General features: G+C 45.4%; 1 protein-coding gene across 3 annotated transcripts in view; it reads left to right on the top strand.

The window, feature by feature from the left end:
• MAPRE2 (microtubule associated protein RP/EB family member 2) overlaps window positions 1-12558 on the top strand; it is a 91934-nt gene that overhangs the window by 25566 nt on the left and 53810 nt on the right. The window contains exon 1 of one of the 3 annotated variants that reach the window (XM_072852532.1): window positions 6676-6883. The exons of 1 other annotated variant lie outside the window; for it this stretch is intronic. In XM_072852532.1, the coding sequence (XP_072708633.1) occupies window positions 6796-6883 (88 nt within the window). In that variant the 5' untranslated portion in view covers window positions 6676-6795. Of the gene's footprint in view, window positions 1-6675; window positions 6884-12558 lie in introns of those variants that run through there. One more of the 3 variants, XM_072852531.1, reaches the window with a different exon arrangement.

Below are 12558 nucleotides of genomic sequence, written 5' to 3'. Positions count from 1 at the left end.
GAAAATCCCAAATCCCTCTTCTAGAACACGAACCTCATTTTCAATTAATTAAGGTTTTGTCATTCTCTGAAAAAGTCTAGGAATCCAGACTACCTGAACATTTTGAATGCTTTTGGTTTGGTCCTTCATAGTCTTTACATCTGAACTCTGACAAAGCAAGCCTAGAAGAGTAGTTGACACCTTACTGTAAATGGAAGTGGTGATGGTAAATCTAGAACAGCTCCAGCCAAATAATTCCATGTAAATGAGCCATGAGTCTCGGCCTCCTGCCTCAATTCCTTTCAATAAGTATTAAAAGCAGAGTGAGAGAGAGGAGTTGTTACTTCAAGCATTTATTGTTCACAGCCTCCATTTACAGGTTTTCAGATGAAAGCGGCTGCACAAGGTGTGCCTGAAGCTCTGCTATAGCCCAGGGGATATCACTGAACACAAATGTAATGGACACTAAAGAATTAAAAAATTTGTTTTGGTCCGGAGTTAATGGAAGTAAAAAATTCTTTTCTTTTGGAACCATCCTTCACTGAGTGTTTCCTGCTCTCACTGGAGCTTTTGGTTATGTAGGAAGTGTTGGATAAAAATGTTTCGGATATTTGGTGTGAACTTCTTATGTTTTAAGTATGGAATCCTTTGATGTATACTGGAGAGTGCTTCTTTCTAAGTAGGATTCTTTTTTTCCTTTAAAACAGCTGGATTTAGCTAAACCCTGAAAGGGTTGGATTTAATAAATGTCCACTAGACCTATTTATTAATTTTAATCTAACCATTAATATTAAAAGTATATAACTAGTCTTAAAATATCTTGTCTATTCAAGGGCAAACAAAAAAAAATCCTGGTTTTGTAGACAGTATTTGAATCTTGAAATAATCCTCTGATTTCTGTTTCATTTATACAGTAAAAAGGCAGCAGCTACCTTTTGTAGCTAAAGAAAAATACCCACAGGCTGTGGCTCTTCCAAGACCTCTCTCTTTAGTGAGGAATTCATATGGTAATGGTCAGATTGGATTTGCAGCTTATTAGGCTGAATTTTCAAGAATGCTTAGCTGACAGAGACCCCAAGTTTTTTTTTACTCTTCCTCACAGGCACAGAACACTTAAAATATTAAATGTGACCTCTGAAATATAAATATGTCCGTATATTTAAAAATAGACTTGAATTACCTCATAGGGATGTGGTCCATGCACATTGTGTAATTGGGACAGCCCTCTCTTTCTTTCTCTTTATCTGTCTCTCTCCAGGGAAGGCGAATAATCAAGACTTTGCTTAAAGTGGCAACACTATAATCCCCAAGGGTGGGAAGCTCATTCTTTATCTACAGGATGTCTGGAGTGATAAGTAGCTGTTTTATTAAAACTCATGCAGTGTTTCTTTGTCCTGACAAAATTATCATTTGCTGTTTGGTATGGTGAGTTGAAATGCAACGTGCCCTGAAATTTAAGGCATAGAATGAAGTAATGGGATGGAGGTGGGAGAATTTATTCAGTGCTGGATAAACAAAGAAAGTCTATAAAGTTATCGTTTTGAATTTTCACTTGAAGTGATTTTAGGCCACAGTGGGAGCTTTGCTTTGGGCTGATCAGTGCGGTTGACAGAATGTCAGTGAAACGGGAAATGTGAGTTCTGCATAACCCAGGGCAGCTTGAAGCTTATCATACACCACATCATATCTGATATACGTTCACAGTGTTAGTAACATTGCTGTTGCTAATTCCTTTATGGATGTTTCTGTGTAATATGTTATCATTACAGGTTAGAACTGTGCACTAATTTAGGCTAGCACAAGCCAGTGCTCTCTAATAGATGTGCAGTTGCAGATACCTCATTTGTACTTCCTGTAGATAACATGCAAATCTGGATCTCCTAAGTCTTCTGTTCTTAATTTACTAAATGAAACTTTTATTAATGGTGTATACTGTCAGAAATTAGGCTGATTCTGATGCAGCCTAATTAAGTATGCTCATGGTTATATCCATCTTACTGAATCTACTCATGCTGGGAATAAAGTATGTCTATGTACCTTAATGAACTGGGGCTTCCTTGAACAAGCAAGATGTGCCCAAGACTTAACAGAGTAACTTTTTTTTTTTTTTAGCTCTTCACAAACTTTCTTCCTGATTTGCTTTAGTCACTTATTTTCAAATCTAAACACTGTTGGCCAACTCCTTCAGGGAGAGCCTTGTTCTGCATGGATTTCTGATAAACACACACACTTGAGTGCTACAAATAACTTTGATTTTGCTCTACAGTGTGTAAATCTGTTGCTTTGCAAAATTCTGTTAATCTTCAGCCTCGTAATGGAAGACTATGAGAATAGTTAAATTAGAAAAGCAGACTATATTGACCAGGACTGCTGCTTTACAAAAGCTGCTGCTACCTTCTAACTGTTTGTTTGCCTGAAATCCGGTTTTCTCATTCTCTTTCCCAGTGGAAAAATGGCACTTGTGACAGGAGTGTTCATGAAACTCCTCTGAAAAGTGAAGTACATGGGCCAAAATAATTATGCTTGCATGGTGTTTGCTACAGTTTGAAGTTGTAGCTGAGGTGTATTCTGAGAGCAGTGCAAGGAATAATCACACTGATTCCTGTACAAACTTGAACATGAGATGTCAGAGATGAGGGATGCTCGTTGGCCACTGTAGAGTTAAATGCATTTTTCTTTATCTCACCCCACTGCCCACCCCCCAAGTTATCCAAGCAGTGGGGAATTTCTGCAATCATTAATTGTATTCATACTTTGGCTATGTCACATACAAAGCTCCCTAAACTGGAGGGTTTTTAATCTTCTTACAAATATATCAGCAGAAGTCTCTAGCATGGCAATCACCTCTGTTTTCAGAGGCTGTGCATTGGTCACTTCTTATCAGTGTTAAAATACTCATAATTTATTTCCACATTAGCTGCCTAGTATAAAATTCTGGCTTGAGCATGCCTGAGGTCTTTCTAATGCTGCATTTTGGGCTTTTAGGGGATTTCGCTCTCAGGTGTTATAAATTATGCTGCATGGTCTTTTTACTGCAGTAAGTGAGGCCTAGAGCAAGTAAGGAGAGAGGAACTGAAAACGAAAGCTCTGAGGAGGAAGGAGCAACCAGATTTTTGGAGAATGACGTTTAGGCCTGTTGCAGTGCTCGCAAATGTTTGCGCTACCCAGTTCACCACAGCAAAAATCAAAGCACTGGAATGCATGTCCTGGGATAGGGTGGTGCCTTTTTCATCTTCAGCACACCTGGGACTTGCTGTATTCTCCAGGGGAAGTGTGGGATCACCTTGTAGCCAAAGTTGGGTGAGAAGTGGGGAACAGCAGGCTAGTACGGCACAGGAGTGGGTTGCCCTGAGAGGATGTGACATCTCCATCCTTGGAAATTTTCAAGATTTGGTTAGACTATGATCATGTCACCAAACATGACCTGATGTCGTGTTGGTGATGATCCTGCTCTGAGTGGGAGATTGGACTGGATGACCTCCATAGGTCCCTTCCAGCCATTGCTTTTGTGGTTCTCAGTGCTTGAAGATCTATTACATCAGGTTTTGTAATTCCACACTTCAGCATTAAGTGCTTTCCTGGCTTTTTGCTTTGCTTAGTCTGTATATCACTTGTGAGTACTAGATACCGGTACTTTCAACATACCATAGGTAGGGTTTTTTATCGACACCATGCTGACCTTTTATTCTTCAAGCTGCTTTTCTATTTGTATGCCTACTGCATGTAAAATCTATAAAGGCAACACAGATGCACAGGCACCTAATAACAGCAACAGGTTCCTCTTTCTTGTTCTGTGTTGCTGGATCCACGTCCGAGACCTCTTTTCTCAGAACGATGAAAGTGGGAAGAAGACGCTGGTGGCTTCCTGTACATAAAGATAAGAGTCATGTTTGTGGGCCACGCAGTGCTCAGGAACAGAGAAGTAAGTGGAGGGAGTGCCATGCATATGGAATCCATATTGTGCCCTGCATCCCCCAGGCTGCGTTAGATCAACCGAAGCAGCATGTGCTTTCTGAAAACCAGCGCCAAGCTGCTTTTGCCGAGGCCTGGCTCAGCCTCTATAAAGGTAAGGTACTGCATTGAGACAGCATGTGTTTTCTGACCTTGAATCCTAATGCAGAGGCAAGAAGGGGTCTGAAGCGAGGCTGCCGTGCTGTCCTCACCTGCACTTCTCTCCTGTAGCTTTGCCAGTACATGTTTTAAACAGTTTTGGAGACTTCAATAAAGAAGCTTCTGTTCTTTGCCACTGGTGAAGAAATAAAAATATTTTTACAAGTTAGGGTAGCAGAGTGTTTTACTGCTCGCTGCCTAGCAGAGCAGGTAGGGTTATGTCTGGCAGCTAAAGACCTGCTATAGATTATTTTTATATTCTGTCACCATGTAGCATTTCTGGCTTCTCCATGCTCTTGAGTCTTACTAAGACACTTACTGGCCTTTTTAGCAGAATGTATTTTGTTGCTTGTTTTGAAAAAGACTCAAAGGCAACTTTCTCCAGTGGGTTTACTGTTGCCAGATGAATGGAACATTTTTTCAATAAAGTGTGTCAACTGCAAATGTCCATAGGTTGGTTACTGAAAGCGAAATTTGAGTATATTTGAAAACTGGGCAGAAACAATAAATAAAACCTCCTGTCTTGGTGTTCAGAGGACCATGGCAAATTGGCAGACTAATTTGAGTTTTGTTAGAGATTGCTGTGTGTGTGTGTGTATGTTAATGCATACATCTGATTTAATTCCAAGTAGTTTCTCAGCTATCCAAGTGCTGTGCAGTTGGTGTTTAGTTATTGATTGTATTCAGCTTACAAGCTCTCTGTGAATCCAGAGTCTATATCATGAGCATAATCATGTAAACTAAGCTTTCAGCAAAGTGTCATTTCAGTCTGAAAGGTTAGATAAACATTAGTTAAAATTTCATAAAATCACTTTCTTCATGCAGAAAAAATCTGAGGTATAAACCTGATCAAACTCATACTTCAAAACTTTTGAATTTTATTAAATTGTGCCCCTGAGAACATATTAGAAATACTTGTGTTGCTTCCATTTGATCTGCCACCTTAAAACCCGTTTTAAAAGACAGTTGGATTTGGGGTTGCCTTTTTTTTCTTCTTTTAAAGGTGTTGGTAGATCTGCCCAAATATTTTTTGCTCTTTTGGATCTAACAGCCTTGAGGTCATCCAGAGCTGTTTAGAGACTGTGCCCATAGTCACTCTTGCTGGTTTCCGTTTAGAGAAAACAATTTGTAAACAGTTGGATAGTTTGTTTTTTCTAATGTGGTAAATGTGTGAGTTTTGATCCACTGTTGGGACATGAGGGTAGGTTTTACCGCAGCGAAGTTCAGATCTGCTTCTGAGATGACCAGCATTGCTCTGTGGTTAAGGTCAACTTTTGAAGGACGTTGCTATTTAGGCAAGGAGAGATACGTGGAAATCATGGAAATATGCAGAGGGAAACGGACTGGGAGGGGGGATAAGAAAGCCTTTTAAATGAAGGGGAGAAGAGATGAGGGGTCGTGTGAATGGCGGTGCTAAGAGACTAGCAGTGCCAGCAGTTCGGTGCCACTGCCTTGGCAGGTTTTTCCCTTCTTGTTTCTGACCCAAGCAAGATTTTAAAGGACATGCCATCAAATGGTTTCTCTGTGTAAGCCTGAGAGCAGGAGAAAGCTGGAAATGGGCAATGCAGGTGTGTTACTGTGCTCCCCAGTGAAGCTGTAAGCGGGGATATAGAGCTTGGGAGCCTGGACATCCTGGTGCTTGGGGCTGGGAGGGGAGGGTGGGTGGAAATCCAGGCGGAGTGGCGGGCACAGGAACGGGAAAGAAATAGCGTCAGTGAACGTAGACCTTCTTATGCTTTTTTTTATGATCAGGAGTCCGTGATTTCTGACACCCTTGTATTCTCATGCCGTTTAATATTTATGCACGGTTTTGTCCATAAAGCGCCTGCCGTACTAAACACAAAACCTGTTCTTGTGAGCTGCGGCCAGTGGAGCTGGCAGACAAGGGCGAGCTTTGTGCCGTGGAGATGGCCCTCGCCCCAGGCCCGCCGGGGCAGAGGGGAGATGTTCCGGAGAGCCGGGCGGCGATTCCCTGTCAGGGAATCTGTTGTGCTGCTGCCGCCGGGGCAGCGTCACGGAGCGGCGTGCTGGGGGGCTTGCTTCGTGCTAGCTGCGGAAGCTTGAGGCCGGAGCAGCTGCCTGGTGCCGGGGAAAGGAGGGTGACGAGGAGGTACCGGGCTTGGGGGTCTCGGTTGTTCTCATAAAACCAGGGCGAAAGCGCAGCTGCCGTCCTCGTGGGGTTCCCCTCCCCGTCCCCGGAGGGGAGAGGGACGTGTTTCTGTGCCGCCCACGGGCGCAGGGACACGGGCGCAGACGGCGGTGCCGCCTGTGCGGCGGGTAGCGGTGTGGCCGCCCGGGGGGGTGTGCGCGGGGCTGCCCCTAGCGCTTTGTCTGCCCGCACCGAGAAGGACCGCTGACACCTCGGGCCGTCCCCGCCGGTCCACCCGCACACGCGGGGCGAGCGGCTCTTTGTGTGGGGGGCGCGGGGCGGTAGCGGGCCCGGCGCGGCCCGGCCCCCCCCCCCCCCGCCTTCCCCGGGCGCAGCGGGGCGGCCGCGGCGCGGAGGGAGGCGAGGCGCGGAGTCGGCCGGTTGCCATGGCGAGGGGCGGTCACGTGGGGCGGCGGCGGCGGGGCTGACGTGCGGGGCGGGGCGGCGCGGGCGGGCGGCGAGAGTCGGCTGCCGCCACCTTCCGCACACCAGCAGCGCGGGGCTCTGCGGAGCCGCGGGAGCGCCAATGCCCGGACCGACCCAAGCCCTGTCCCCAAATGGCGAGAACAACAACGACATCATCCAGGACAACGGGACCATCATCCCCTTCAGGAAGCACACGGTGCGGGGGGAGCGCTCCTACAGGTACTGCGGCGGCTAGCGGGGCGGCGGCGGCCGGGGGGGGGCTGCAGCGCGGGGGGCGGTTGCATAAGGCGGGCGGGCGGGCGGCGGGCCCCCCCCCGGCCCCGCCGGCGCGGACGGACGGATGAACGGACGGACGGACGGGGGCTGCGGCGTGCGGCGGCGCTCGCATTGTCCGGCTGTAAAGCGTTTGGTGAATAGGCGGGATGTCTGCGGGGGCTCGCCGCTCCCGGGCGGAAGAAAGGCGGTTGAAAATAATAAAATGAAAAAAACAAAAGGGAAAAAGGGGGGAGGAAGGAAGGAAAGAACGAACCCCGCGCAGGCAGCCGGCTCCCCCGGGAAGAGCCGCAGCACCTCGCTGCGGATCTCGGAGGCGGCGCCGTGCGGGAGGCGGCGGCCGGGGGTGGCGGGGCGCGGGCAGCCCCTGCCCGGCCGGGAGACCGCACCGGGCGTCGGGCACTGCCCGGCGGGGCGGCCCCCCCTCCCCCCCGCAGCGGTCCGGGGGTGACAGCGACCCGAGCCCCGCTCATCGGGGCGGGGTGACAGCCCCCCCGGTGCTTGGGGGGGGGCGGCTCCATCCGCCGCCCCCGCCCGCCGCGGCGGTCGGAGCCGGCCCCATCTTGTGTTTATTTATCGTTTTTCATTTTGGGGGGGCGCGTCCTTTGTCGCAGTTGTAGGCATTTTTGATGAATCGCTTGGCATGCGCTGCTGGCAGCGCTTCTGCATTAACAGCTCTGACAATATGTTCCGGCAGATAAGCTCATTAAAATTGTTTGCATTGTTTGATAAGGGTCGCGGCGCAGCCCGGAACGCAACTGGTTTTAGGTGCTCCTCGCTGCCGACTCGAAGGGTGACAGTACGGCCAGTGGCTCCCCTTATGTTAATATACAGTTATTTTAAATACTGCCTGGATGACAGCAAGCAATGCCTCTGCAGAGAACACGCCCCTTAAAGCTGATTTTCAAACAGCAGGAAATGATGCTGCTTTCAAATATCTGACTAAAGTGGCGAGTTGTATGCTCGATTAGATGAAAACAAATGTGGATGACTTGGCTTGTTTGCCTGAAGAAAACCACAATATTTTTTTCTTCTACTGAGGAGTAACAGCAGCTACCGGCGTAGCTGGCCATTAGTAACCTTAACAGTGGATCTCATTGTTGATCACGCACTGACAGGTGATGCTGAAATGCCTCGGAGATCCAAGTGTGTGGTTTGTTTGAATACCACAAAATTTAGTCTGTCCCTCTCTCTGAATCTATTGATGCTTTGTGTAATGAAGCCCCCATGCACACATTTAGCGCAAAGTAGCAAAATTGCTTTTGTGAAGACCTGTTTCTGCTTGCAGGAAGATTGGAGCTCTCGCTTCCTATATCTGAATTTCATCTGGGCAGCACAAGGTTCTGTTTTAGAGGAAAGCTATATTTCCATCATGCACCTAAGCAGAAATATGGAATAGATTTGAAATGAATTATCATGCATCTATCTTTAGTTGTTCTGACATGTGTCATAGGTGCTACTGATTGCTGTCTCACTGCTTTCCTGCAGAAGGGTTCTTTGGAAAACCTCTGTTGAATGGAGCTCTCCATTATCCTTTTGCAATATGTTTGTATGTAATTTTCTGCAGCCATCAACAAGTCAGTTTTCTTGTCCTTCTGCCTGTCATATCGTACATTGAACTATGTCTAGAAAAGACGTTTTGCGAGGCTGCTGTGTTAAGCACGTGATGACAGAAATAATTGTATCACTTGCCCAGTTTTACAGAAGCTGAAGTTATTCTGCATCTGAACAGCCTTTCATCCAGAGGAGTACTCCTTAGTCTTGTAGAGCTTTGTATCCATTTGTATCCGTATCAAGAGCAATATAAAGGAATGCAGAACTACTAATGCTAATATTGCATGTCATTTTGGGGCAGCAAATAAATAATCTAATTAATTTTTTTTTTCAGAAATAAACTTTCAATGCACAAATGAAAATCTCCACTGGGGAATCCTATTTAGATTCTCTTCGTTGTGGAAACCTAGCCTGATCTACAGAGTCATGGCACCCAAATCTGTTGATTCCCCCTTTTTCCAGTGGGGAGCATGATTTGGTTTAGTCTGTAGCTCTAAGTACTTCGTGAAGTAAATGTCAACCATAGCAGAAAGAGACCGTAAAGAAAATGTGAAAACTGGTGAAACTTCTCCTTGACACTGGAATATAACGTGCTTTTAGCTTCCATAAAAATCCTTAATAGCTAGGCTAGTTTGGTCCTTGCTAAGTTTGAGTTGGAGCAGAAGATCACTAAATATAACAGACTAATCCCATCCATAATATGCCTGCTGCCATGCTGGACTCTTGGTGCCATGCTGACTTACAGAGCAGCCTGTACAACTTCACCATATGACACATCAAGTTGCTATGCCTCTGATTGTCGGGCTGGTTTGTTCCATCTGCCCCTAGAAATATGGAATAAATATGTCATTAAACACAGCCTGAGGCATGACATCAGATCAGCAGTTGTACAGATCTAGAAGTAGTACGTACTTCGCTTGCAATACACTTCTGCATACTGCAGCTTTGCTCTTAAGTTAAACTGCGCCTGCCATATGTATAGAGGTTCAGTATTTGCCTTTCACTTCTCTCTCCTGTAATATCAGAATTGTTTTCTCATTTTTACTTCTAACATACTGTGTTTCATAAAAATTAGTGTTTGTTGATCAGAATAAATTTATGTTTACCAGTTTGATGTTCTCAGACCTAAAAAAAAAAAAAAAAGCTTTACTGTTTCAAATACCAGCTCCTACCACAGATTTGATCTCCACCTCCCAAAGTAGATTTAAAAAAGAGGTGAGGTTCATACCATTTTGCAGACTAGCAACCTGATGTGAAAGGAGTTGCCCTGAGTTATCCACAAAGTTGAGGACACAGCAGGGAATTGAACCTATACCACATGAGTCCCAACCATGTGCTCTCTATGCAAAGCCACAAATAGTTTTCCCAAGTCTTCCAAAGGACATATTATATTTTGCAGACTGGGACGTACAGGCCTGAGGTGTTAAGTTTCTCATCTAGCCTTACTTAGCTGGTAAATGGAAACCAGGCACTTCAGCGTAAAATGTAGTCACAGGGAGATGTTACCTTTCAGAGTAAATAACTGTAATCAATCTGTATTTCTCTAGTGAAATGCTGTTTCAGGTGCTCCAGATCAGGAAACTGACTTTAAAATTTGGTTGGAACTGAGGTGTCATTTTGTAGGCCCAAAATAGATTTGGGCTAATTTCTGAGAACGGCATTACATTTAATTATAGTTGTACTTGTATGTTCAAAGAAGACTGAAAAAATTCAATGAGAAACCAAATCAACAGCTGTGTGGAGAATTTTTTTTTTAAGCAGGGCATGTCTGCAGCACTTTTTTGCCAGAATCTAGGCTGTGGTTCGTCAGCTCATCATGTTTTTAAAAGCTAGCTGTACAAGGAGTTTGAATAGTTCCAGGTTTGAATGGCATACCTAGCCTAAACCACTCCAGTCTAAAAGGGACAAACTGTTGTATCCTCCTTTGCAGGATACCATGCCTAACTTTTGGTTTATCTACGTGCTGCTAGAAAAATGGTTTTCTGGTCCTTCGTACACTGGCTATATTTAGTTTTATACCCAGAACTTTCACAAAGGTGGGGGAAGGGGGCTAATTTCCTGATTATTTTTCTTCAAATCACTAAGCTAAAAGGAACTAAAAACAAAAAAACCCTTTCCTATATATGAGTATGCACCTTTCTAATGGTACCTGTTTTAAAATTTGGTTTTCCAAAGTGTCGCCTTTCTTTTAGAGGTCATTAAGCTGCCGGTCTGCAATGGCGCAGTGCATAATAATGAAAGCTGGACGGAAGCGGTGATTTCCTCACCCGCCGCTGAAATACACTCTGTAACACCCCACAGTTTATCTGGCCGCCTTAGTTTACTGCAGTGGGAGCTGATAACTTCCACGCTGAACGTCGAGACTTACATTCTAGCAAAATCTGTTTTGGCCTTTGCCTTCCCAACTCCCGATGAATTGCCGGACACAGGCCGGCCCCGCGCGGCAGAGAGCATCCTTCCCTCTGCAGGGAAGGACGTCCCTGTCCCTGTCACTGGCTCTGGCGGCTCTGTGCCTTCCACACGAGTGCAGCTTTACTCAGGGTACAAAGGGAGACTTGCTGTTTCGCCTTACTCGGCAGAAGGTGTTTCTTGCTCTAAAATTAGGTTCCACTGAATATGGTAAGCAGGTAATTCCACTGAAGTGAAAAAGATCATTCGTGTTGTTAAAATTAATAGATTAAGGCCCAAACTTTTCTTGCTGAGAACTGGGAAGAAGATACAGAGTAAAAGCAGTGAGTTGTCTTCTCATTTCATAGTACAGACAGGCATGACTGTCTTCATCCTCTGAAACTGTAAATGCTAGTCAGAGCAAATGCTACTAAATATGTTAGTGACTGAAACATTATTTCCAGAGGCTCTTGCTCTTGGCCTAAATGCTCCTATTGCAAATGATGAGATTTTTGCCCTAGATTTCACTGGAAGCAGGAGAAAGGCAATAATAAATGTTTAAAAACACAAACCTAAATCACACTCCATAAATTTGGCTTGAGCTTTTCTAAAAGTGGTATTTGTGATAACCCCCTTGTCTGTCAAGCACCTGGGTTGCAGCAAGATAGTTACTAGCTATCCAAGAGAAGACCATCCTGATGACTTACAGCCAGCAGCTACTAGCCAGCATAAGAGGTACCATGCAGAGATCTTTCCTTGGTGCGTGTGAGCTTAGGTACCCTCTATTTTCTCTTCTTTCACTTTCATAAAGCTGGCTTCCTGCTGCTGCTGCTCTTCTTTAATCTTGTTTTCTGATTAGGGAGTACTCTGCCTTAGGAGAGCTGTTTTGGTAAGTATCTTCTGCTGGGCACTCTCAAAAAGTACAGGGTGAAACTGTTTGAAGATAAGAGGGAATCACATGTGAATGCATGTAAATGTCTTAGAGGGTTATGAGGATGACTCTGCTTAATACTGCATTGGTAGTTTGAAGCCTAGATAGTCCGTGCCTGCATTACTGGGCTACTTCTCTTGACCTGGATTTAGATCTTCCTTGAAGGAAGTATCTTCACAATGTTTTGGGAGTTGAGGGTGTTTGTTAAAATCAGGGGCTAAGAGAGAGGTAGCTTTATGGAGGCGGGAAAAAAAGAAAACAACGCTCCACAGACAACCCAGCTTGTGTAAGGAAATGAAAGTAACTTTCAGACAGCACCATCTTCTCAGCTTGCACCCAAGCATTCTCGCCGAAAAGCTGAGTACACCTAATTTGCACCCAGCCTCCGTGGGTTTCGGAAACATCCTGTAGGTGGGAGGCTGCATTCTGGTTTTTGTTGCGTGGTGTGGTTTTTTTTAGACTACCTTCTTGAGCTGCATAGCAACAGCACTGTGTTTCTGGCATACTAACAAAAAAGGAGCGAGTTTAGGATATGCGAGAACTGAACCTGATGCTGTCACAGAAATAGACATTTTGGCTTCTGCCTAGTTTTTTCAGTCTAGCCTCCCTGGAAAACAGGCACTGAAAAACATGCTGTGTTGTGAAAGAAAGGTGGTTTGGAGGTGGGGCTGTGGACCAAGAGCCTGATCAAAGCTATTTCTTTGAGTTTCCCTTTGCTGCAAAAATGGCTAGTTTGAGGGAGATGCAG

This window comes from Ciconia boyciana, chromosome 2 (assembly GCF_034638445.1).
Source record: "Ciconia boyciana chromosome 2, ASM3463844v1, whole genome shotgun sequence".
Taxonomy (NCBI): domain Eukaryota; kingdom Metazoa; phylum Chordata; class Aves; order Ciconiiformes; family Ciconiidae; genus Ciconia; species Ciconia boyciana.
Note: the sequence above shows the minus strand (reverse complement) of the source record. Positions and strands in the feature narration are given on the sequence as shown.